We start from the raw sequence: 27,416 nt of genomic DNA on the forward strand, positions 1-27,416 counted from the left end.
GTGTCGGTGTGAGTTTTCCTCCCACAGTCCAGAGACATGCAGGTTAGGTGGACTGGCTATAATAGATTGGCCTGTGTGTGTGTTCACCATGTCCTGTCCAGGGTTTGTTCCTCCATTGCACCCTATGCTAGCTAGGATATCCTACTGCACCCCCCTGCGACCCCGTTCAGAACTCAGCAGGTTAGAAAACGACTGACTGACTATCTGCTAAGGGGCAGCTACTACTGGACGGAGTTTTAACAAAATTTAAGGTGATCTCCCCTATTTGAAATGTAATCTTTTCTGCTCCATCTTCACTGTATATGATGAAGGACATTATAAATGAGTTTCAAACCAAGGATGGGAGTTTGATGGCCTTTAGCTTTTACAAAGCCCACAAGAAAGCTTAAGATCTGACACTTTATAAGTCAATAAATATATACTCTGTAATTAAAAACGGTCATAAATAGAGAGAGCAAAGACAGAAATAAGAACTGACTCAGGGTCAGCTGTATATTCAGATCAGATTATAAGATATGACACTCTTTTGGAGAGTGTGTGTGTGTGTGTAAAAATCATGCCACCCTAATTAATAATTATTAAAATATAAAAAGCCAGAACACCACCTAGTACACAATAAAATCCTTCATGGTTTAACTTACCTGGACCCTCCAAAGTGGCGTGCAAATCTGTGATGTCCTCTTCATTGGGAAATATTTTTATGCCTTCAGGGGGATCTGCAGTGAGCGCCGACACTTCTTTGTACACCAGTCGGATTACGTGCGGCGGCAGGTTTTCTACATTGGAATTCTGTTGGGAATAAGAGATAATGAAAATTGGAGTTAACATGACAAATGACCTCGTTCCTGGCTTGCTGGTCAGCCTTGGCAGAAACCAGCAAATCTCCCAACGTCTCTTCACAAATGTTACTGAATGCAACTCTTCACGTCTGGAGAGCCGTTTCCTATTATTGTAAACGGTGGAATTTGGGCCTAAAGATGACTTTAAGGTCACGGAGAACACCAAAAAAAAAAATAAAAATAAAAATAAAAACCCTGAAAATCTCTGATGCAACAGCACTGTGCAGGATCGTACCGTTTTATACTGTCATGTCACTTCTAGCAACTTAAAGAGAACTCTCTGTTGGTTAAGCTGGCAAAGGCTGAAGCATTCACAGACATGCTTGGAATAAATCAGTTCCCAACTAAGGATGGACTGTTCGGTCGTCTACTGCGTGAGCGTCCATGATGTGCATTTCCTATATGTGCCCCCTTGTGGTTTATCCATTTTCTGCTTTTGGTATTGAACTAAAGCCATTACTCTGCGAGACACATGCAAGTAGCAATTTCTTTGTATTGTGCACACGACTGTAAATTTCATTTGAAATTCAACTAAAGGATTGAAAAGAAAACCAGTAAGATGGCCAGTACTGTATTTGGAATTGATGCTCCAAAGTCATGGGCTTCAACGGCAGACTGGGTACCATGTTCAGTCAAGTTGGTATGTTGTTCCAGCTACAGACATTTGTGTTGTTCATCAGATTTTGTTAGTGTGTTATGGTATGCATGTAAATGTCAACTCCTGCTTTGCTTCCGACCGGGTCAGGGTGGGCTAGTGCTGGGCGGTATGACCAAAATTCTACATCACGGTATTTTTCAAAATTACACAGTATTCAACGGTATTTTTTTTTCCCCATGCATGAGTGGATGTTAGCCACATTTTCCACTGCAAATACTGCAGTAGACTGGCTAACAATAACCTATTCCACTGTCATGAGAATTGAACATTGTACAAAAAAAAAACATTTGAATGTGCACACAAGTATTAATCCAGATTTGCATGGTGCCATAAAGTGATAGTTTTCAAGGGGGTGGCCACTAATGAAGAGAGGGAATCACACTGCATGACAGTTGCAGTCAAAATATAGAACCTTTTTATTGAACAAATTTTGCAAATAACTGAAACTAAAACTTTGACAACATATTTTCAACCATCCAAAGAGGCGTTTAGAATCAGTAAAATATCCAGAGGTGCTTGTCAAAAGTTGTATTGCACTGAACATGTCTTAGAAAAAGAATAGTGAATATTTTTTGTAAACCAACTACACTTTCTGTTAATGTCAAGAGTCTCTGTCCACTGACACGTTAAAGTGACTTTTTAAACAACTTTACCATTATTAAACTGCATAATAAATAAGAATATTAATAAATAATAACAATAAAATAAATAATAGTGCAACTTCTAGTAATAATACTATTACTTTAAGACTTCAAGCCCAGGTGCATTACACAGTATTCACCAAATAAAAATAAAATAAAACAAATGCAACTTGGTGAGACATCTTTACTAACTGAACCATCATTAAGGCAAATTGTATTAATATGGACCTTGCTTCAAGCTAAGCTACAGTATGTACACTGTGTGCACAATTATTAGGCAAGTGAGTATTTTGACCATATCATCATTTTTAATGCGTATATTCCAACTCCAAGCTGTATTAACTTGAATGCTTATTGGATTTAAGCACGTCAGGTGATGTGTATTTGTGTAATGAGGGAGGGTGTGGCCTAAGGAGATCAACACCCTATATCAAGGTGTGCAGAATTATTAGGCAGCTAGTTTTCCTCAGGCAAAATGGGCCAAAAAAGAGATTTAACTGACTCTGAAAAGTCAAAAATTGTAAAAAGTCTTTCAGAGGGATGCAGTACTTTTGGAATTGCTAAGATATTGGTGTGTGATCACAGAACCATCAAACATTTTGTTGCAAATAGTCAACAGGGTCGCAAGAAACGTGTTGAGAACAAAAGACGCAAATTAGCTGCCAAAGATTTGAGAAGAATCAAACGTGAAGCTACCAGGAACCCATTATCCTCCAGTACTTTCATATTCCAGAGCTGCAACCTACCTGGAGTGCCCAGAAGTACAAGGTGTTCAGTGCTCAAAGACATGGCCAAGGTAAGGAGGGCTGAAACCCAACCACCACTGAACAAGAAACATAAGTTGAAACGTCAAAACTGGGCCGAGAAATATCTGAAGACAGATTTTTTTCAAAGGTTTTATGGACCGATGAGATGAGAGTGACTCTTGATGGACCAGATGGATGGACCTGTGGATCAGTAATGGGCACAGAGCTCCACTCCAACGTGGAGGTGGGGTACTGGTATGAGCTGGTATTTTTAAAGATGAGCTAGTTGGACCTTTTGCATTGAAGATGAACTCAAAATCAACTCCCAAACCTACTGCCAGTTTTTCAAGACACTTTCTTCAAACAGTGATACAGGAAAAGACCATGATTTTATGCAGGCCAATGCTCCATCACTTGCATCGAAGTTCTCCACTGCGTGGCCAGCCAGTAAAGGCCTTAAAGATGAAGGAATAATGACATGGCCCCCTTCCTCATCTGACCTAAACCCTATCGAGAACTTGTGGGCACTTCTTAAACGCTAGATTTACGGGGGAGAAAAACAATACACCTCTCTGAAGAGTGTCTGGGAGGCTGTAGTCACTGCTCCACAAAAAGCTGATCGTCAACAGATCAAGAAACTGACAGACTCCATGAATGGAAAGGCTTATGACTGTTATTGGAAAGAAGGGTGGCTATATTGGTCATTGATTGATTGATTGATTTTTTTAAATGTCAGAGATGTTTATTTGTAAATTTTGAGGTGTTTGTTTATTATTCTCACTATAACAGATGAAAATTTTCCCATCTCACTTTTTTATTTTCATTTTTCCTTTAGTTGCATAATAAATCTGCACACTGATAGTTGCCTAATAATTGTGCGCACATATGTATTCCCCTGATGATGTTCACACTCACATTTCCGTTGTGAAACATTCAGGTTTCAGGTTTATTAACATTTTGGATTGACTGATAGCACTGTGTTTGTTCCATATTAAAATTAATCCTCAAAAATACAACTTGCCTAATAATTGTTCACACAGTGTATATATATATATATATATATATATATATATATATATGTGTGTGTGTGTGTGTGTGTATATATATATATATATATATATATATATATATATATATATATATATATACTGCAACTTGCATGTATAATGCTATTCATGGTATAGCCCTACGGAAGCATATTAGGGCCACAGTAAAGAAAAAAAAACTATATGTCGAGATTAAACTCAACATTTCCACTTTATTCTCATAGTTTATTTTCTCATTAAAGTAGAATGTCGTAAACTAAACTTCACCCTAAAATCACTATTTAACGTACTAGATTTTCTCAAACCACATCATAGGTTAACGTAGCACATTAGATGCTTTCTGTCAAGTGTTCCCCGACCCAGTTGTTCATCGCCAAGCGCTTCTTCAACTGACTTTCTCCGCACTAAGAGGCGGCGCAGGCAGCGATCGCCACACAGAATCCATTCACTGCATGATATTCCTGCTCTCTGAACATTTACAATGTTAAGATAAACACCCGATATCATTTTCAGGATGAAATACATTAAAGCAGGTATTAAACATGCACAGTAGTGTGGCGGTAGTGCTGCTCCGTCGCAGTAAGGGGTCCCCAGGTGTAGAGAGGTTTATGGCAGGTGTGACGAGGCTCCAACAAACTGGATATATGAATGGGTATCGCACAGGTTTAACTTAAATATTGTGTAAATGTTGGGTTCATGATCTGGTGGTCGGAGACACGAACACGGAAATCAATGGATGTTCATCTGAGCGGGCTTTCTTTATTGCATGACTGCTGTCTCTGTCTGACATACCAAACCCCCAGTTCATATACTTTTTCTTTCTCCACATAACCAATCACCACACGAAAAACATCTTTGTTAAATTAAAACTTGTCATACACTTAGACCACGGAGTGTTCAGAACTTTAAAAAAATCTTCGTTATACATGTTTAAATATGCCATCCATTCAGGATTGCGCCCATCCCAGCAAGCATTGTATGCGAGGCAGGAGCAAATCCTGAACAGGGCGCCAGCACATCGTAGAGTGAATATGAGCAACACATACACACTAGCAGGGTCAATATAGCATAACAAAACCCCACATCCTACATGACTTTGAAAGGAAACTGAATCACGCCGAGTAAATTCATCCATCCATCCATCCTCTTCCGCTTATCCAAGGTCGGGTCGCGGGGGTAGCAGCTTAAGCAGAGAAGCCCAGACTTCCCTCTCCTCAGCCACTTCTTCCAGCTCTTCCGGAGAATCCCAATGCTCCCAGGCCAGCCGGGAGACATAGTCCCTCCAGCGTGTCCTGGGTCTTCCCCGGGCCTCCTCCCGTTGGACGTGCCCGAACACCTCACCAGGGAGGCGTCCAGGAGGCATCCTGATCAGATGCCCGAGCCACCTCATCTGACTCCTCTCGATGCGGAGGAGCAGCGGCTCTACTCTGAGCCCCTCCCGGATGACTGAGCTTCTCACCCTATCCTTAAGGGAAAGCCCAGACACCCTGCGAAGGAAACTCATTTCAGCCGCTTGTATTCGCGATCTCGCTCTTTCGTCACTACCCATAGCTCATGACCATAGGTGAGGGTAGGAACGTAGATCGACTGGTAAATTGAGAGCTTTGCCTTACGGCTCAGCTCTTTTTTCACCACGACAGACCGATGCAGAGCCCGCATCACTGTGGATGCCGCACCGATCCGCCTGTCAATCTCACGATCCATTCTTCCCTCACTCGTGAACAAGACCCCGAGATACTTGAACTCCTCCACTTGGGGCAGGATCTCTCCCCCAACCCTGAGAGGGCACTCCACCCTTTTCCGGCTGAGGACCATGCTCTCGGATTTGGAGGTGCTGATTCTCATCCCAGCCGCTTCACACTCAGCTGTGAACCGCTCCAGAGAGAGCTGAAGATCACGGCCTGATGAAGCAAACAGGACAACATCATCTGCAAAAGCAGTGACCCAATCCTGAGTCCACCAAACCGACCCCTTCAACACCCTGGTTGCGCTTAGAAATTCTGTCCATAAAAGTTATGAACAGAATCGGTGACAAAGGGCAGCCCTGGCGGAGTCCAACTCTCACTGGAAACGGGCTCGACTTACTGCCGGCAATGCGGACCAAGCTCTGACACCGTTTGTACAGAGACCAACAGCTCTTATCAGGGGTCCGTACCCCATACTCCCGAGCACCCCACAGGATTCCCGAGGGACACGGTCAATGCCTTTCCAAGTCCACAAAGCACATGTAGACTGGTTGGGCAAACTCCCATGCTCCCTCCAGGATCCTACTAAGGGTGTAGCGCTGGTCCACTGTTCCGCACCAGGACTAAAACCACACTGTTCCTCCTGAATCCGAGGTTCGACTATCCGACGGACCCTCCTCTCCAGAACCCCCGAATAGACTTTTCCAGGGAGGCTGAGGAGTGTGATCCCTCTATAGTTGGAACACACCCTCCGGTCCCCCTTTTTAAAGAGGGGGACCACCACCCCGTCTGCCAATCCAGAGGCACTGTCCCGATGTCCATGCGATGTTGCAGAGACGGTCAACCAAGACAGTCCTACAACATCCAGAGCCTTAAGGAACTCCGGCGATCTCATCCACCCCCGGGCCCTGCCACCAAGGAGTTTTTTGACCAGCTCGGTGACTTCAGTCCCAGAGATGGGAGAGCCCACCTCAGAGTCCCCAGGCTCTGCTTCCTCATTGGAAGGCATGTTAGTGGGATTGAGGAGGTCTTCAAAGTACTCCCCACCGACCCACAACGCCCCGAGTCGAGGTCAGCAGCACACCATCCCCACCATATACAGTGTTGACACTGCACTGCTTCCCCTTACTGAGACGCGGACGGTGGACCAGAATCTCCTCGAAGCCATCCGAAAGTTGTTCTCCATGGCCTCTCCAAACTCCTCCCATGCCCGAGTTTTTGCCTCAGCAACAACCGAAGCCGCATTCCGCTTGGCCTGCCGGTACCTATCAGCCGAGTAAACCCACCAGAAAAACATGCAAATTCAAGGCAGGGAACACCCGGGACCCCCTTGCTGCGAGGCAGCAGTGCAACCTCCACGCTACCGTGCCCACACATGATTAATACCTGCTTTAATGCATTTCATCATGAAAATTATATCAAGTGTTTATCTTATCATTCTAAATGTTCAGGGAGCAGGAACATCATGAAGTGAATGGATTCTGTGCGGTGATCGCTGCCAGCGCCTATTCAATGCAAGTTGAAGTCAGTTTAAGAAGCACGTAGTGATTAACATGGCTCAGCGAACACAACACAAAGCATTTAATGTGCTACATGACTTATGACGGGGATTAAGAAAATCTAGTAAATTAAATATTCAATTTAAGATGAAGTTTAGTTTACGATGTTCTACTTTAATGACAAATTACGAGAATAAAGTCAACATGTCAACTTTAATCTCGACACAAACGTCTCGCAGGGAGTTATGTTGCTGGTATTCCACACTGTGCTCCGGTTTCCTTCCAAAGATATGCAGATTTAGGGATTTGGTGCCGCTAAAATGACGCTAGTGTATGTGTGTGCTTGTATTCACCTTGTGATGAGCTGAGGCCTCGTCAAGGGACTGTTTCTCACTCGTGCCCAATGCTTCCTGGAACGGACACATACATCCCTGGATTTATGGATTTAATCAATAAACATCCTTTTCAGAGATATTGCGGTAAGGTGTTATCGGAATTTAATAGGTGTTCTAGGCAATTCACAACACAGAGAAGCCGAACATGTTCTCACCGTGATAATATCTCGCACTGCCACCTGGTGGATTCCTCCAGATTTACGTAAAGAACGCGCACAAGTATAAACACTACAATGCTTGCGTAGCAGGAGCGTCCGCCGCAGCATGCGTCGCGTGAAGTATAAATGAGCCCCAACACGGTACAACATCCCAGTACAATAGACTACGCTGAAACAGTTGGTGGTGATGGTGCGGAAGATGAAAACAACAACTTACAATATCCTGAAGAATATCTACAACTGTTAACACCGTGCCTGTTCCACCACCCAAACTACTGTTGAAAGAAAGAAGGATGATATGACAGAAGTATGTAGATATTGCTAGGCTTTAAACTTTAAGTCGGAGACTTGTAGATCGTCTAACTCATGTTGCCATCAGGAAAAAGTAGTGTTACTTCCTAATGAAGAGGCATATCCGCGAATTAAAAGATTTGTTGTTTGGTGAAAGTGAAATCCAAATACGCGAGCGGCAGAGACGTGAAGTGCCTGGTGCGTAGCGCAGGCCTGGCGGGGTTGGCGAGCAGTGTGAGCAGGGGGCAAAACCCCCAAGTGTGTGTGTGTGTGTGTGTGTGAATATGACACACACACATATACATAAACACTTACGAGGTGCGTTCAAAAAATACGGTGAATGTTCAAATAATAAAAAAAAGATTATTACAGTATAAGACACACTGCCATTAATCTCCCTCAAAATACTCCCCCTCGCTTTGAACACACTTATCCCATCGTTCTTGCCACTTTCTGAAACATTTCTAGATATTTCATGTCTCTGGTGACTACTCCTATGAAGTCAGTAGGCGGACTGGGAGAGCATGGTTGGGGTCATGAGGTCGCTGGAAAGGGGTGTGTGGTGTTCCTGAAATCTCTGGAAAAGGACAATGGTCCAAGTCTTTGGAGTCCAGGTGCTCCCTGTTTGTGAGACATGGCTGCTATCCATAGATAGATAGATAGATAGATAGATAGATAGATAGATAGATAGATAGATAGATAGATAGATAGATAGATAGATAGATAGATAGATAGATAGAAAGAAAGAACACGGAGCTGCTGGAAAGGCTGCCACTCACGCCGGCGCCTACCACTTATATATGTGTATATTATTAACTTGTGTCTCTTCAGAGAATCCTTGGGTCCCGCTGGTTTGACTTTGTGTTGCTCACAGAGTCCCGAATGAAGCACATTACCTGCATTGTGAGGGAGCGTCAGTTACAGCACTATGGCCATGTGGCACGATTACCCGAGGGTGATCCAGCTCATTGTTGAGGACCCGAGTGGCTGGACCAGGCCGAGGGGATGCTCACGTAACACCTGGCTGTGGCAGACAGAGGGTTGCCAACTGGGATTCCGAGCTGTTTGATTGTGTGGTGGGTGCGACAACGCACTGTACCAGTGCATATTCCCCAACCTGAACTGACGTGTATTATTATTATTATTATTATTGAAGTGTACTTGAGTGTAGCAAGTAGACTACAAGAATGTCTACATAATGAAGGCCAGCAATTTGAGTACTTATGAGATTGGACCGGAGTGCACTGTGCCACTGTGACATTCTTTTGAGTTAATGACATTAATAAAGCTATTGTAATAATCATAGATTGGATGTCTTTTTCCAAATGAACAAGTGAAAACCTACTTTTGCTTATCCTTCAATGTATGTTTGTATACATATGTGTGTGTGTGCGCATATTATATACACTAACCTAAAGGATTATTAGGAACACCTGTTCAATTTCTCATTAATGCAATTATCTAATCAACCAATCACATGGCAGTTGCTTCAATGCATTTAGGGGTGTGGTCCTGGTCAAGACAATCTCCTGAACTCCAAACTGAATGTCAGAATGGCAAAGAAAGGTGATTTAAGCAATTCTGAGCGTGGCATGGTTGTTGGTGCCAGACGGGCCGGTCTGAGTATTTCACAATCTGCTCAGTTACTGGGATTTTCACGCACAACCATTTCTAGGGTTTACAAAGAATGGTGTGAAAAGGGAAAAACATCCAGTATGCGGCAGTCCTGTTGGCAAAAATGCCTTGTTGATGCTAGAGGTCAGAGAAGAATGGGCCGACTAATTCAAGCTGATAGAAGAGCAACTTTGACTGAAGTAACCACTCGTTACAACCGAGGTATGCAGCAAAGCATTTATGAAGCCACAACACACACAACCTTGAGGCGGGTGGGCTACAACAGCAGAAGACCCCAACGGGTACCACTCATCTCCACTACAAATAGGAAAAAGAGGCTACAATTTGCACAAGCTCACCAAAATTGGACAGTTGAAGACTGGAGAAATGTTGCCTGGTCTGATGAGTCTCGATTTCTGTTGAGACATTCAAATGGTAGAGTCAGAATTTGGCGTAAACAGAATGAGAACATGGATCATCATGCCTTGTTACCACTGTGCAGGCTGGTGGTGGTGGTGTAATGTTGTGGGGGATGTTTTCTTGGCACACTTTAGGCCTCTTAGTGCCAAATGGGCATCGTTTAAATGCCACGGGCTACCTGAGCATTGTTTCTGACCATGTCCATCCCTTCATGACCACCATGTACCCATCCTCTGATGGCTACTTCCAGCAGGATAATGCACCATGTCACAAACCTTGAATCATTTCAAATTGGTTTCTTGAACATGACAATGAGTTCACTGTACTAAAATGGCCCCACAGTCAGCAGATCTCAACCCAGTAGAGCATCTTTGGGATGTGGTGGAACGGGAGCTTCGTGCCCTGGATGTGCATCCCACAAATCTCCATCAACTGCAAGATGCTATCCTATCAATATGGGCCAACATTTCTAAAGAATGCTTTCAGCACCTTGTTGAATCAATGCCACGTAGAATGAAGGCAGTTCTGAAGGCGAAAGGGCGTCAAACACCGTATTAGTATGGTGGTCCTAATAATCCTTTAGGTGAGTGTATATATTATTATATATCTTAACGAAAACCCACTTTGGCATGAATTAAGCCAGTCATTTAAATCATTCATTTTACACACTCATTAATCCCACTGAGGACCATGCTTGGGGGGCCTGACACCACTGGGCAAGGCACAAACCAACCCTATATAGGGCACGACAGCCGGGCCAAGGGGAATCCCCACATTTTTAAGGGGAAATCAGGGCAATGGGCTTAAAATTGGAGGAAGAGTTTCTTTTTTTATTTATATTTTTAAGTGAATTGCTCTTCTATTGAAACTAATTGTCTCTACCCACAATGCTCGGTGAAACCATCATGTAGCAATAACCAAAATACTGAACAGCCACCTGTCCTTAATCTGCCATTCACCTCAAAGCTCAAGTACAATTGGTTAGGGGGTCAGAGTGGTGGTCTGGGATTACCTGCGAATTTTCCTAACTTTATTAACAAGTCGTGGTCACAAATATTGACACCCCTGCACTTCTTTCAGAAGGTGCAGCATGTCTTCCACAGTGCTTAATATTCAAGTGTTAATTTATTTTGTTTGAATTGGAACAACTCAAAAAAGCAGAAAAAAAAAAGTCAAAGGTCATCTCATTCCGCACAGAACTCCAGAAGTGAACTCGACAAAATCATCAGCACCATTTCAAAACTGTAAGAAATACTTGGATTTCAGTCATGTGCTGCTCTTCTGATTGGGATTAAGACTCTTCTGCGGCGAGTGTCAGGTGCCGGCAGTAAAGAGACCCCACTTGCCACCAGTATAGTTAGACAAGAGGACTCCATCTGTGTGTCTGTGTGTATCACACTGAGAATGGAGAAAAGCAAAGAACTATCTGATGATTAGGGAACCAAAATTGTAGAAGAAGCAACCCCAAGGCTACACGTCCAACTGCACATACGGGTTCTGATGGCTTAGCTCCACAAGATCTGAACTGAATCTTTTGAACAGACTTCAGTAACACGATTTCCACGTGTAATGACGGCACCCAACACACCAGGCCACCGGCAGGAAATGGGGTCCAGAAAATCTAAATCATGGACGTTGAACTCCAGGCCTGGCGGGCCGCAGTGGCTGCAGGTTTTCATTCTAATGCTTTTCTTAATCAGTGCCCAGTTTTCACTGCTAATTCAATTCTTTTCCCTTCATTTTAATAGCCCCGTTTTTAAAAATGTGGTCCTCCGATTTGATTCATTTCTTCATTAAATGACAGCCAAACAGAAATGAGATGTGAAACGAGCCAAGAGATGCCCAGCTAAACGGGGGCTTCAAACTCCAAACAATTTCTTTATGAGAAGCCAACTTTTACTGTTAATTAAACCCGGTATTTAATTCCACTCTGATTTTGTCACAGCAGACATTATAAAACTAGAACATCGCCAAAATGTTTTGGTGACCTGGGAGATCAGCCTCACTGAGACCACCACCTTTCTTTATTTTCAGATATTGCGTGATGGGCACAGGCGAGTTGGTCATGTGGATTCTTGTTTCACGTCTATTGTTTAGCAACAAAAACTGGTCACTAATGAAGAAGATGGTTAGAATGAAAACCTGCAGCCACTGCGGCCATCCAGGACCTCAGCTCGACACCCCGATCTAAACGATTAATTGTGGCTTGTACATGAAACTGCAGCTACTCGTTACATTTCAGGATGGGCGCCATTTTGAGTCGTTCCATTTGAAATGAAACAGTTTAGAATTAGAGCACAAAACACGGCCTTGAGACGTCAGTAGAACAATCTGGACGAGAAGAGGCCTGGCAGCCCGGCCAAGTTCACCAAGACTGTCCACTTCATTCCTCTAAATTAACAGACTAATACTAATAACAGCTTGGTCAGTGGTGCAGTAAGAATGATGTTTCTGGACTTCTCTAGCGCCTTCAACACCATCCAACCTCTGCTCCTTAGGGACAAGCTGACTGAGATGGGAGCAGATTCACACCTGGTGCCATGGATCGTGGATTATCTTACAGACAGACCTCAGTATGTGCGTCTCGGAAGCTGCAGGTCTGACATTGTGGTCAGCAACAGAGGAGCACTGCAGGGGACTGGACTTTCTCTGGTCCTGTTCAGCCAACATACATCAGACTTCCAATACAACTCGGAGTCCTGTCATGTGCAAAAGTTCACTGACGACACTGCTATGGTGGGCTGCATCAGGAGTAGGCAGGAGGAGGAGTACAGGAACCTAATCAAGGAGTTTGTTAAATGGTGCGACTCAAACCACCTACACCTGAACACCAGCAAAACCAAAGAGCTGGTGGTGGATTTTAGGAGGCCCAGGCCCCTCATGGACCCCGTGATCATCAGAGGTGACTGTGCAGACCTATAAATACCTGGGAGTGCAGCTGGATGATAAATTGGACTGGACTGCCAATACTGATGATCTGTGCAAGAGAGGACAGAGCCGACTATACTTCATTAGAAGGCTGGGGTCCTTCAACATCTGTAATAAGATGCTGCAGATGTTCTACCAGACGGTTCCGGCGAGTGCCTTCTTCTACGCGGTGGTGTGCTGGGGAGGCAGCATAAAGAAGAGGGACACCTCACACCTGGACAAACTGGTGTGGAAGGCAGGCTCTATTGCAGGCACAGAGCTGGACAGTCTGACATCCGTGGAAGAGCGAAGGGCGCTGAGCAGACTCCTGTCAATCATGGAGAATCCACTGAACAGGATTATCTCCAGACAGAGGAGACACACAGACTGCGGTCACCATCCTGCTCCACTGACAGGATGAGGAGACCCCACACTATGCGACTCTTCAGTTCCACCCGGGGGGTAAACATTAACATTATAATGCAATGTTATTGTCCGTTATACCTGCCTTTGCACTCTCCACCTTACATTTTTTAAACTTGTACTGCATTTTTATTTATTTAATATTGTTTTTATCATTATGGTGCTGCTAACCCTAACCCTAACCCTAACCCCTGGAGATTAATAAAGTATATATCTGTCACTCACTCCATGTGTCTGTGGTTCTCTGTCTCAAGAAAAACTTCCTAAAGTACATGTGAAATTTACCCTCAATAGGCTAAAAACCGTGTCCCCACGTCATGACAGAAGTTTGTTACATTTTCTATATCATTAAAGAACACATTCACCAAGTTTTTTTCAATAGCATGTGTTGTACCGTGTTAGCCATTATGGATGTACTGAGCCAATAAAGGGTGTCATTTTGCTTGACTTCTCACTACTTTCAATTGCATGCCTATTTATCAAGTTAAATATTTTAATCTGTTTTGGATAGCAAAAGGTGGCCATCTTCTTCTTCTTTCAGCCGCTCCCGTTAGGGGTCACCACAGCGGATCATCATCTTAAATATTTTCCTGTCCTCGTCATCTTGTTCTGTCACCCTCATCACCTGCATGTCCTCTCTCACCACATCCATAAACCTTCTCTTAGGCCTTCCTCTTTTCCTCTTGCCTGGCAGCTCTATCCTTATCACCATTCTCCCAATATACCCAGCATCTCTCCTCTGCACGTGTCCAAACCAGCTCAATCTCTCCTCTCTGATTTTGTCTCCCAACCCTCAAACCTGAGCTGACCCTCTAATGTCCTCATTTCTACTCCTGTCCATCCTCGTCACACTCAATACAAATCTTAGCATCTTTAACTCTGCCACCTCCAGTGCCACCGTCTCCAACCCATATAACATTGCTGGTCTCACTACCCTCCTGTAGACCTTCCCTTTTACTCTTGCGGATACCCTTCTGTCACAAATCACTCCCGACTCTCTTCTTCACCTCATTTGTTAAATATCATGGCTTTCTTCTGCAACTGGTGTAGCGGAATTCACATTGAGAATCGGAAGGGATTTTTCATCAGAATAATTTAAAAGATTTCACTCCTGCTTTAGACAGAGCTAGTCCAATAACTGACTTTGGCCACATAGTTTACTTTGTATAACGTGATAAAACCTTTCTTTACAATAGGACCCTGTTCAGTTTTTTTTGAAAATGTTTACTATGCCTGTAAATTACTAAACAATGTTTATATGTTCATCGCTGATGGAGGGGTTTCGACTGTAGCACCTGTTAATCCTGGTACAGCGCTGTCACACCATCACTGGGTACATTTACAGGCCCACATGCCAAATAACTCCTACTGGGCTCATTTACAGTCACGATAAGGGGGGGTGGAAAGATTTGGGGACCTGAAGCAGCCACTGGGAGAACGTGCAAACTCCACAAGGACGACAACAACCGGGCGCCTCCCACCAGGCCCCCCGAAACAGCCAGGAACCCCAGGAAGCCTCATTTGCGGCGCTCAAATTTCGGATTCGTTTCCAAGTGTGTTTTAGAGGGGCACTTGCTATACTAGTACTGAAAGTGTGCCTGGATTTGGTGACCCTCACCGCGCGCACACGTACAAACCTACTCTGATGTCACCCGAGAGTAAGTTCACACTGACAAGCACGGTAACCCATCCGGAAGCATCCACACTGAAACACTCGAAAGCAGTACCAGCAAGACGAACTTGATGTGGTCATCTGAACCGCTCGCAAGCATTTCCGTGATCAAGTCCGCTTAGAGGCTCCCGCGAGAAGCCTTTTAACACCTGCGTGGATGCAAAGTGAGCAGCTCCGCGACACAACATCGTTCTGTCGGAGTCTCGTCCCCACCGGACCGAGCAAAACAGCACCCTTGAGGCCGTAAATGTAGCACCGGCAGCGGTAAAGCGGAAAGTAAACAAAAGAAGAGTCGATTTTACTGACGGTGTTAGGGAACACCTGCCCTCACTCACCATGGCCGATATGACGACAGCAGGGGCAGCTCGAGACCAGCAGCGGCGACTCTCTCTCTCCTCTTCGGTGCAGATATTTACAATTTCACCATAAAACGCCTTCCTATTTTAGATTACAATTTTACTGGGTACTATGCTATATTAATTTATAACAAATGACGAACTAAATTCAGGGATGTATGCTTAATTCTTTTCTTTACTACGGCCCGAAGCTCGTCACCAACGACCGACAGCCCGTCCAAAAGTAAAAAAAAAAGTTACATTTTTAAAAAATCGCCAATGAAAATTGAAATAGTAATTGACGTCACCGAGCTTTCAAAAAGGCTCCACCACTCAGCGATGACGGGCTTCTATACGTAACTCTACCTGGCAACCAAATAGACCAATGAACGATAAGAGCTCAGCTTCAACTTGCTTTTGATTGGTTCGTTTAAATAATAATCCACGCCCCTCTTCTCCTCTTAGGTATAGCCCTGCCTCTTCCCATCACATACTGACGTAGAGGGAGTTCAGTCGCAATTTACGGGGTTAAGATGAATTTATTTGTGATTGTATCATTGTTCTGTACCTCTAATAATTAAAAGCGTTTGCGTGAAATATGAATGTTCAACGTTAAACACGCAATGGGGCAACATTACGTTCTTTGAGCTACATCCTAATAATTACGAACGGCATAAAGTACAGTAATGTTTTATTTAAGCTTCAGTTGACCTTATTGTCATTTCACATCGCCCATTATGCATTTCTTCGCCTATCATTTGTTACTTATGTTGTGATGAAAAGTAACGGTACGTTTATAATGATATTTCCAAGGTGTCGTTCGCACAGAAGGTAGGTACCGTACTTTGCTCTGCCCCTTCCTGGATTAAGCGTTCTGGTTTGAATCCAATCTGGCGATTGCCCAGGTGGAGGCCTCATATTCTCCCCATGTCTACTTCTGTCTCCTCAAAGGCTGCCGTTAACTGTGTGTCAGGCTAATTTGCGGTTCTAAAATGTGTGTGTGTGCGTATATGTGAATGGGTCCAGGGTGCACTGGCACTTAATATTGCCAGGATAGCCCACCTCATATCAATGTGTGGGGTTTTGTGATGTACAGGCACCTTAGTGCTGCTGAGGTATTCTGGATCCTCATGACCCTGAGTTTAATTAAATAGATTTGAGCAGCTTGGAGTCAGGAGGATTTCAGACCCTTTCACTTTTTGCACAATTTATTGTGTGGTACATTTCATTTTAAATAGATACATTTTTCCACCAATCTACACTCAATAACCCATAATGACAAAGTGAAAACTTTTTCAGAAACTTTTGCAAATGTATTAACAATCAAAAAATGGAAATTTCTCATTCTTCTTAGTTTTCAGACTCTTAATTCAGCACTTTGAAGAAGCCCTTCTGTCCGTAATTCCACCTTCCAAGGCTTCTTCTGAAGTCTCTACAAACTTTACACACCAAGATTTAGACCGTTTTCATTTGTCCATTCTTTCTGCCAGCAGATCCTCTCCAGGGCCCTCATGCATAACGCCGCTATAACATGACGCAAGCACAAAAGCAGAAATGTGCTTATGCATAAAAAAATCTAGATGCATAAATCTGTGCGAACGCCAGCTTCCACGTTCTTCCGCTCCATAAATCCCAGTCAGCGTGAAAATTAACGCACGTGCACACGCCTGCTGCCCCACCCCAAATCCTCCCACAATTACGCCTCTTTGAATATGCAAATCAATATAAATGGCCCTTAAGTAAGCGTTCTGTGAAAAGGTAACAGCAAAAGCACAAGGGAAATGGAATTTCAGTGAATACCAAGTGGAGGCAAAGAAAAACGTACTATTTGTTGGTTTAAACAGTGGTATAAACAACAAAAGGAAGTTGATCGAGTGACATAGCGTGTCGGAGAAACTCGAAATTAAAAAAGAAGTTGTCAGATATCAAAGTCGCCATGAAAAGGCGAGTCGTAACCCACTGTCTGAGTGTCATATGAAAGCTTATTAGGGTACAGAGAAAAAAAAAATAGGCATACCGTGGGGAAAAAAGCATGAAATGTCAACTCTAAACTCGAAATTTCCACTTTAATCACGTGGTTTATTTTGTCATTAAAGTAGAGCATCATAAACTTCATCTTAAAATTGTTTAATTTGTTAGTTTCTCAAATCCCATCGTAACTAAAGTAGCACGTTAAATGCTTTGTTTTGTATTTGATCTTCTATGTGCTCTGTGTGTGTGAATCTCTTCCTCCGACAGGACACAGAATCCATTACATTCGTGATATTACAGGTTACTGAATAATTAAAATACTGAGATGTATACGTGATATCATTTTCATGTTGATAGGAGTTAAAGCATGTTATTAAACATGGGAACACGGTGGCGCAGTGATTGTTCATGTCTCACGCAAGATGCTTGCTGCTCCGTGCGTGACCTTTGATGAAATACTTTATTGCAGCAGTACTGTCTCTTTCAAACGAATTAACCTCCAATTCCTGTCCTTTCCATTTCTCCAAATACCCAATCGCCACACAATCAGCTCTGTAATAGACGTTAAGCCATCTGTAAGCTTAGAACGCCGATTCTTCAAAACTTTTAAGGAACATTGAAATACCTTCGTAGTACGCGTTTAATTATTCTATCCATCTACCCTTCCAGTGTCGCGTCAGCACCAGCAAGAATACAGCGCGAGGCAGGAACAATCTGTGAACGGAGCGCCAGCGACTTGCTAGCGCTGCGGCACCGTGGCCATACATGTTTAACTATTAACAATACAGATTATTTAAATGAAGTTAAAGTTTTACCTGTATAATATAATAAACGTATTTTGCTGCATTTCATCTTAAAAATGATATCGTCATCATATGTAAATGCATGCTTTATAAAGTGGTTTAGGTTGTGCAATATTATAACTGTATCGCAAGTTTATAGTGAGTTGATTGTAATTATAAGTACAGACAGTTCTACAAGGAGCACTTGATGGACTGATTAAGTGCGTTTGGAATTCTTGGGATGAACCACGAGGTCCGTACAGGAAAGGCGCTGAAGCGTATCCCGTATGACAGCAGTTCAATAGACAGCATGGCTGAGGCAGCGTGTGCTTGATGCTGTATACCAGGGGTCCTCAATCACGGTCCTGGAGAGCCGCAGTGGCTGCAGGTTTTCGCTCCAACCCAGTTGCTTAATAAAAAGCACTTCTTGCTAAAGTAACACTTCTGTTTCACTTTAGTGATTTTGAGCCCTTATTGCTTAATTTTGTCTTAAACAGCTATTTTAATTGCTCCTTATTATCAATAACATGCACATGACAAGAGAGAGCAGCATTTCTCCATTTAGCTCATTTACATTTACACCTGTGTGTATTTATCTGCACTATTGGGTTTAATTAAATACTTGGAAGAAAAATGAAGAGAAAAAAGTGAAGGACTGAGAATTACTCGTCCATTTTAGCCTTCAAATCATTTGCATGATAGAAAGGGAAAGAAAATCTAGGATATGAGAATGACCTGACATAGCAGAGTTCATTTAATTTCATAGCTTGTTAGTGCTTTATTGGCAAGAATTGCTTTCTAATTAAGCAACCAGGTCAGAACAAAAACCTGCAGCCACTGCGGCTCTCCAGGACTGGGATTGAGGACCCCTGCTGTATACCGATAATTCTCTTTTCGATCAGCTGCTATACACTTGTGATTCACACTTAGATACAGTGATATAAATACTCTGAGTGGTGCAGTGAGAGTAAAATGGAAAAAATGATCTGACATGGCAACACCTAACGGGAGCAGCTGAAAGAAGAAGAAGAAGGTGCAGTGAGAGTAACAACGCTAAAGCAGTTATGGTATTTGGAATAGTTTGACCATTCTGTGGACCATTATATTGTTATAAGTTAATTACAATCAGATGCATTAAATTAATAAACAATATCCCGTTAATTTCAGTGTATTTATAAAGCCACGTCAGGGATGTGAATCTAAAAAAGAAAGGGAAACCACTCAGGAACAGTAGTACTGCTTTGACGCTGGGTGCCGCCAGTCTGCAAAACCGAGCGCAGAACTTGCGTACAACAGGGTATGAGCCACCGTGGAAATGTGCGTGGCTTTACGCCAAATTTAGGTTTTATACATCGAGATTTGAACGTGGTAACGGGAGTACGCAACATTTTTGTGTGTACGCACCGTTTATACATGGGGCCCCAGCTCTGTTAGATTGGATGGGAAATGTCTGTAAATTGCCATCTTCTTTATTCTCCGTACGTCGCTTAAATCATCCAAGATCAGAAGCCTCATCCTGGATCGGCTAATGGGGGTTAAACTCATCCGGTTATGCTGGTTCTTCAAACACACTTGAGGATTAGATTATCGTAGCTTGGATTCAGGCGTCTAAAATGACTGCGCGCTCCTGTGCTGCTTGAAAAGCCCATAAATATCGAGACTAGGAAACATGAATGACAGGCAAGTCGCTTCTTGGTGGACAGAGACGGCAAATGAAAGAGCGCAAATGTTTTTCCCAGGCTGAGCAAGACGTTTTACTGGTGGGGTAATTAAAGGAGTGGATGGATGAGAACTACTTGTCTTTAAAAACCAATAAAACAGAGATGTTAATTATTGGAGGGTTATGACGCTGATCACAATAATATTTTGTCCTCATTTAACTCAGTTGGAATCACCATTAAATTTATTGAATCAGCCAGCAATCTAGGAGTTCTCTTAGACGATAGCATGTCATTTACAGTACACATTACAAAGTTGTCCAAATCATGTTTCTTCCATCTTAAAAGTGTTGTGAAATTAAGGTGTTTTCTAAATAAATGGGATTTTGAGAAATTCCTGCATTTCTTTCTAGTAGGATTGACTACTGCAATGCGGTGTTCACTGGATGTTCAAACTGTTCTTTATAAAGCCACCAGTTAATCCAAAATGCTGCTGCAAGAATTATTACAAGAACAAGAAAATACGAACACATAACTCGAGTTCTTAATTCCTTACACTGGTTCCCGGTTAAGTTTAGGGCAGATTTCAAAATCCTCCTTTTAACATATAAAGCTTTAAATGGCCGAGGTCCGGCTTACTCATCTGAACTTATCATGGCTTACAAACCAGAGTGCACATTAAGATTTCAAGATGCCGGTCTGCTCATGATTCCAAGGATTAATAAAATAACAGCAGGAGGTCGAGCTTTTAGTTACAGGACCCCTAAGCCGTGGAGTGGTTTGCCTGCTACTATGAGAGATGCCCCTTCAGTCTCAGCCTTTAAATCCCGGCTGAAGACTCACTACTTCAGTTTAGCACACCCTGACTAGAGCTGCTGATTAATTGTACAGACTGCATCTCTGATGTTGGTCATTAGCACTAAAAAAATAAAACTGATGGAGGACCAGACCTCACCCCCTGATGAAAAGCTGGCACTCCAGCAAAATGCCTGGCGCCCCATTTCTGAGGGCATTGAAGGGGGAAGCTCCTCCACAGAAGCAGTGGCAAGGCACAGCAGTGGGTCACGTCACTGCAGGCACATATTGGTGCTTTGTGTGTGTCATAGGTGTGTTTGCAGGTTTCCATATATTCCTTTTTTGATGGGAGTGGTGAGATGTGTGTGTATGTATTTATATACATACTGCTCAAAAAATGAAAGGCACACTTTTTAATCCGAGTATAGCATCAAGTCAATGAAACTTCTGGGCTATTGGTCTGGTCAGTGAAGTGGCAGAGGGGCTTGTTCATCAGTTTCAGCTGCTTTGGTGCATTAGAGAGGCAACAATGAGACATCCCCCAAAACAGGAATGAATGGTTTAATAGGCGGAGGCCACTGACATTTCCGCCCCTCATCTTTTCCGTTTTTTCACTAGTTTTGCATTTGGCTATAGTCAGTGTCACTACTGGTAGCATGAGGTGGGTGATACCTGGACTCTACAGAGGTGGCACAGGTAGTCCAACTTCTCCATTGATGGGGCTTTGATTTGGACCTGAGTACAGTCCAATGCTCCGATCACAGCAGGGAATGCTGGGAAATGAGAATATTAGTCTGATTTGAAAAGAAATGGCTTTTGCCTGTACTGTATATTATCTGTAATGGGAACAAAGGCTTTAATTGTCAGCACATGCAAGTATCCAGGAGAAACATTAAAAACTCAGAGGAAGTGTGTCAGGGCCAAGTACACTTTGTGAATGGCCCAACAAATGGCGCTCTTTGACTGACTTTCTGAACTACAAGTGCTGCCTGCAAAAAAACCTCGGAGCAATGCATGCAGCCTACATGGTCATGAAAACTCAATGTCTCCAAGTCGGGCTCCTCATATAACGAGATGACACGTGTCTGATTATAATATTCGCTCTTGGCTGAAGCGATATCTCTCAAAAACATGGTCATCAGGACAGGCTAAAGGATCTTGACGATCGCACAAATCTCTCTTGACTTGAAATGGGCACACTAGAGAAGACTTCCTTCAACAACCTCTCTGTATGTTGACCCTCAATTGGAACCAGTCTGCCTGTGCCTACCACTGAGAAGCACCACCATGGCACCAAACTTCACTCTCTGGATGGCATTACACAGACAGATAGATAGATAGATAGATAGATAGATAGATAGATAGATAGATAGCCCGACCACAGACAGACAACTCCAGCTCCTTGAAGGGAATGAGGCAGCCCCTTTAATCATGCCCCGGATTTTCTCCATGTGCTTGGTGATGGTCTTCCGGCAGCACTTCCTGGTGTGTTGGAAATGCTGCCCTTGCACCCAGAAGCACTCCGGGCGTACACAGTTCCTGGAGCGGCAGCACTTCCTGGTGCGGCGGAAATGCTGTCCTCCAGGGCTCAGGAACTATCCAGGCAGCCCCTTGGTTGACCCCTGATGGAAATCGGGTGGCTGCCCTGTTGCATCCAGGGAAGATATTGCCCCTTCCCTGATCCAGGCGTCCCAGTGGGGCAAGGACCCTTGTCGTCTGCCACGATAGATAGATATATGCAAGGCACTATATAATAGATAGATAGATAGATAGATAGATAGATAGATAGATAGATAGATGTGAAAGGCACTATTTAATAGATAGATAAACTCAAACTTTGGGCGGAACACACACTAGAATGACTATAAAGCAAGAAAGAAAAAGTTTTGGCTTGGCAGTGCCAGTCCCAGTGAGGCACTATACAGACGTATTGCTGTTGGTTTAAAGGACCCCCGTAGTGTTGTGTGACACAATCCCCCTGAATGATCCGTTGCCTGTAAGTTCTGAGTGTTACTTTGTCACAGAGAGATGATGTGCAGCGTTGTTCATAACGGCACTCACTTTTATTTTCATTCTCTCTTTTTCTACGATCTCCAGGGGGTCCAGAGTAATTCCGATAACTGAACATGCCCTTTTAATTAGTTTTTAATTCAGCAGGCCTCTCCTGAAGTGATGTCATCAGCCCAGCACACCACAGCCCTGAAAATCCCACTGACCATCACAGAGTTGTAGAAGATGTGAAGGATGGCGCTTCCCGCATTTAAGGAGCGCAGTCTCTGCTCCATCCTTTCTTATGGAGTTCCTGTGTGTTCTGCCATTTTCACAGTTCTGGAGGTCACTGTGCTCCTGGAAACATTTAAAGCTTTAGGAATGGTTGGATCCCCTCGTCCTAAACTCTGCCCTACCACAGTTTGACAGAGGGGGTGTACAGAGAGTACCTTGGCAGATGTATCCACTTACAACGAAACCTACAACACAACAAAGTGTGCAGAAAGTGAAGGCGTCTGGATATTTTCCGAATCCACAAGTTTTTCGTATTGGCTAAATCACAAAAAAATAGATTTTGTATTTTAACCCATCACAAGGAGAACAATAGAAAGGTTTGTTGAGATGTTTTGGTTTATTTTTAGATAAACCTTAGTAGAAAAAAAAAACACATTTTACAATAGAGAGACACATAGTAGCTTCCTTTTAATTGGTTTTGCCCGTTGGCTCATCCCGCTCTGAAATCACCGAATGGCGGTGCACCTGCCTGGGAGCAGGATAGCTCGGAGAGCTGGACAGCACATATTTTCAAAGGTTTTTGTTTCTTGAAAAGTTAGTGCAGATTACGACAGACAGCTTAACCCTGAACATTTAGTATCTTTTCAGAATGACTCAGAAATTAACTTTAACTGAATTTAATGTGTTTACTCTCTTAATGAGGCGGACACCTTGCGTTAGTTCTGTTGAGCTAAATGTTTTGCTGTTGATTTTTTTGTTTTGCGTCTCATAATACTCGGCTGGCATTGTTGGATTCCACTTGCCCAGAACCCACATTTCCCTCTTTGTAATGTCCTGGGGTGAAGCCTTTCACCACATCCATCACTGAACCACACCAAGATCAGCAGGGACGAAGTCCCAAGTGTGAATGCAGGTCACAAATCTTTGTCAATGTGGAACACTGTGTGGTTCTGCGTGTTTGAAGCATCTTTTCAACCAGCCTGACGTAATTTGGTGCTTTGTAGTTGCCAAGAAAGTTCTCAACAATAACAAATGAATGAACGCCATAAGACTTCCTCCGAGCCCACTAGCAAGTCTTCAAACCGCATGTTACTGATGATGTGTCTGATTTGTGGTCCAACAAAAATGGCCGCCTTAATCCTAGCATCAATTGTTCGCGGAGGTATCCGTCCCAAATATTTAAATCCTTCACCTTCCTTGTTCCACAGACCATAGGACCTCCTGTCAGCTGACTTCAGGGTCTCCCAACTGGCCCAGTAGGAGTTAAGTGTGTGCTACAATGAGTAGGTGTCCCACCTAGGTAGGCTTTTTACGTTGTGCTGCCCAGTGTCGACGACAGACACAAAAACAAAAAAAGCTTTGGGGCAGCCACCCGTATCATATTCCTGGCTACAAATGGATAAAGTAGTTGTACAGATGTGTATAGGTTCAAGTTCAACAACAGAACTGATTTGAGATTGTCAAGATCATAGACATAGAATTACTAGACGCCGCATGACCAGCAGCATCGTACATCAACGTCGCCGCCATATTGCGAGTGGCACTGCTGTGGAGTGAAGTAATGAATAATGTGCTGCTTGGGATTGTACAATCCGCTGTACACTCCAAACCAGATTCTGGGGGATTACATTTCATAGGTAAGGCTGAACAATTGTTTTGGTTATATTAGGCCATTAGAAAATCCTGTTTTATAATCTTAACTTTGGCTACGCCAGGCTAAGATAGCAAAGCTATGCATTTATGCGCTCAAGTGAGCCTCCAAACAACATTTTGGCTAATCGTATTTAGTCACTAGCTACGTAGATTGTTGTTAGCTTTTAACATTTCCCAAAGAAATGCACCTCAGGAAGCAGTACGAGGTCAGGTAGCCCTTAGACGGGATTTTGAGAAAGCTGTCCCGTGATGTGTGCTGTGCTAGTTTGGTAACAGATGCTGTACCGGCATCATATGATCTAAGCTACCACTTGCTCATATTAAAAAAACAAAGGAGGTTTTATGATTCCTTTTGAGGGTACAGTCAAGGTGGTCAAAGTAGCTGAGCGTGTTAACTGACAGTCGACATGAGGGAACGCTGTCAGTGTATCTTTGATTGATCAGTTTGTTCGAGCTGGGATTGGTTCAGATGATGTTTTTTTTCAAGGGGCACATTGAGGAAACACAGTTTGAAATTGACAACCATCATTGTATGTTCATGTCTTAGTTGTGTCTGTCTTCCACAAACTAAGGCTGCACCATATTGCCAGACTGAATACTCTCAAATTACAGGATCTGAGTGAGCGAGAGGAGTGCCAGTCTGGAGGAAATCAGTGAGGTTCTGGGGAGCTTTAAATGTTCACAGCATGATTTAGTATTGTATTCAGTAGTGAACAGGGAGCCAGTGAAGTTGAGAGAGAATTGGTGTAATATGTTCAGTGGATTTAGAGCAGCAGAATTTTGAAGAAGTTATAAGTGATGGATACATTTTTCTGGGATGCCAGATAGAATAGCATTACAGTAATCTATATGTGAGGTGACTCGGCCATTAACCGATACTTCAGTACTGTGTTACGTAAGAACAGGACGAAGTCTAGAAATGTTTCAGAAATGGAAGAAGGCAGTCCGAGAAATGTTTCTTATATGGGAGGAATTATTTAATAATAATAATCATTATTATTATGTAATAATTGACATTAGCAGCACGTCTAACTGGGAGGAGGCCCCGGGAAAGACCCAGGACACGCTGGAGGGACTATGTCTCCCAGCTGGCCTGGGAACACCTCAGGATTCCCTGGAAGAGCTAGAAGAAGTGGCCGGGGAGAGGGAAGTCTGGGCATCTCTGCTCAAGCTGCTGCCCCCGCGAGCCAATCTCAGATAAGCAGAAGAGGATGGATAGATGGAGTGTGTATAAATGGATATAAATAATTGCATTTAAACGATTCGCCAAAATCTGTAGCATGTAAATGATAACTGTTTTAAACGTTATTGTTTTTTCATCAGAAAACCCGGTTTCCACATCTACCTGTATTAGTTTAAATGGCACGTCTGCCACTCGCAATATGGCGGACGCGCTGACGTATCGTGTCGACTGGGCAACACAGTGAATGCGGCGTCTATCTATATATGTCTATGGTCAAGATGGCATATTAAAGGCAAGCAGAGGAAGTGACCTCATCAATGGGGCCGGAACCGGAAGTGATGTCATCAGGGCCAGGGGGAATGTCCCATAACCGGTCTGCAGAGAAGTGAGAGGATGTGCTCTGTCACCTCCTGGTCTGGTGTGGAATTACTCTCAGTCAGGCCCTTTAGCTGCACAACTCCAGTAAGGAACTTCAGAAAACAGACATTTGTATGTTCTGGTAGGACTCAGACGCAGATCAAACTGTTACACATAAAAAATGAAAATGCATTCTTATTGGGGAACTGAAAGTGTCACTTTAATGACACGGCATTTGTCACAAAGCACAATATGGAATAAACTGAAATCCACCATGCTGTAAAAACTGGACGAACAGCTGAATGCTGTGACCTACCTGGACTGCGTTTGTACCACTGGTTTAAAGGTTCGGCAGACTGAAGTAAGAAGCACACAATGAAGTGCTGCAGTGCGATCCCTTGTAGTTTTCAGTCCCTAACATGCCTTGGTCTGGTGCGCACTGTGCTTTCACTGTCAAAGCAAACTTCAAAAACAACAAATCCATCATCACTATAACACGCGCCTTCCAAGCACACTTCAGCTTTCCTCCTAAAGGTGACATCCCAAATCGGAAAACAATTCTTCAGTGGGTGGCTAAATTGAGACAGACAGGTACAACATTGAACAGAAAATCTCCAGGCCATCCTCAGATTGTATGAACGCCTGAAAACATCCAAGCTGTAAGGACATCGATTTTGCAGTCTCCTAGACGTTCAGCGAGCTTCTGCCTTAGGCATTTCCAACACGTCTTTGATTTTGCATGAGGACCTTCATTTCCATCCATACAAAACGATGGTAGTGCAGGAGCTCACTGAGAAAGACTGGGAGAGCCGCTGAGAGTTGTGTGCCGACAATCTGCAAACCGTTCATCGAGACGCCATCGTCATCTGCGGCAACGAGACACATTTCCATTTGAATGGCTGCATAAATAAGTAAAACTTTAGCTAATGAGCCGAGACCAACCCTCGTGAACTTCATAAGAGACCCCTGCACGGTGAGTGTGTTACAATTTGGTGAGCCATTGAAAAATTCGGCATTGTAGGCCCTTCCTTGTTTGACAACGGTCACAGTCACTTCAGAACGTTACATTGAAATGCTGGAGAACTTTTTGTTGCCCCAACTGGAAGAAAAGGATGTGGTGGATGCCTGCTTACAACAGGATGGAGCAACAGCTCATACGGCACGGAGAGCCATGAATGTTTTGTGGAAGATGATCTGCCTGCGCGGCGATGTTGGGTGGCCTTCACGCTCGCCTGATCTTGCTCCATGTGATTTCTCCTCAACTCGAAGGGATGCACACACCGACCTCAAAACCTTGAAGCCCTCAAGGACGCTATTCGCCACCAAATGGCTGAACGAGTCATGCGAGCGTTCAGAAATCGTGTATCGGTAATGATGGCCACCACCTTGGAGACATCACTTTAAAAACACAGTGAAAAAAAATCTATTTTGCATACCCTTTCTTGTGTCGTAATGAAATGTATTT

General features: G+C 43.5%; 1 protein-coding gene across 1 annotated transcript in view; it reads right to left on the reverse strand.

Annotated features, from left to right (window-relative positions):
* Positions 1 to 15,576, reverse strand: part of ube2s (ubiquitin-conjugating enzyme E2S) — a 38,808-nt gene extending 23,232 nt beyond the window's left edge. The window contains exons 1-2 of the mRNA XM_039741697.1: positions 15,330 to 15,576; positions 642 to 789 (exon numbers count right to left, since the gene is read on the reverse strand). Coding sequence (XP_039597631.1) covers positions 642 to 789; positions 15,330 to 15,332 — 151 coding nt within the window. The 5' untranslated portion in view covers positions 15,333 to 15,576. The remainder of the gene's footprint in view (positions 1 to 641; positions 790 to 15,329) is intronic.
* Positions 15,577 to 27,416: the final 11,840 nt, after the last annotated feature.

Source organism: Polypterus senegalus, chromosome 18 (assembly GCF_016835505.1).
Source record: "Polypterus senegalus isolate Bchr_013 chromosome 18, ASM1683550v1, whole genome shotgun sequence".
Lineage (NCBI taxonomy): Eukaryota > Metazoa > Chordata > Cladistia > Polypteriformes > Polypteridae > Polypterus > Polypterus senegalus.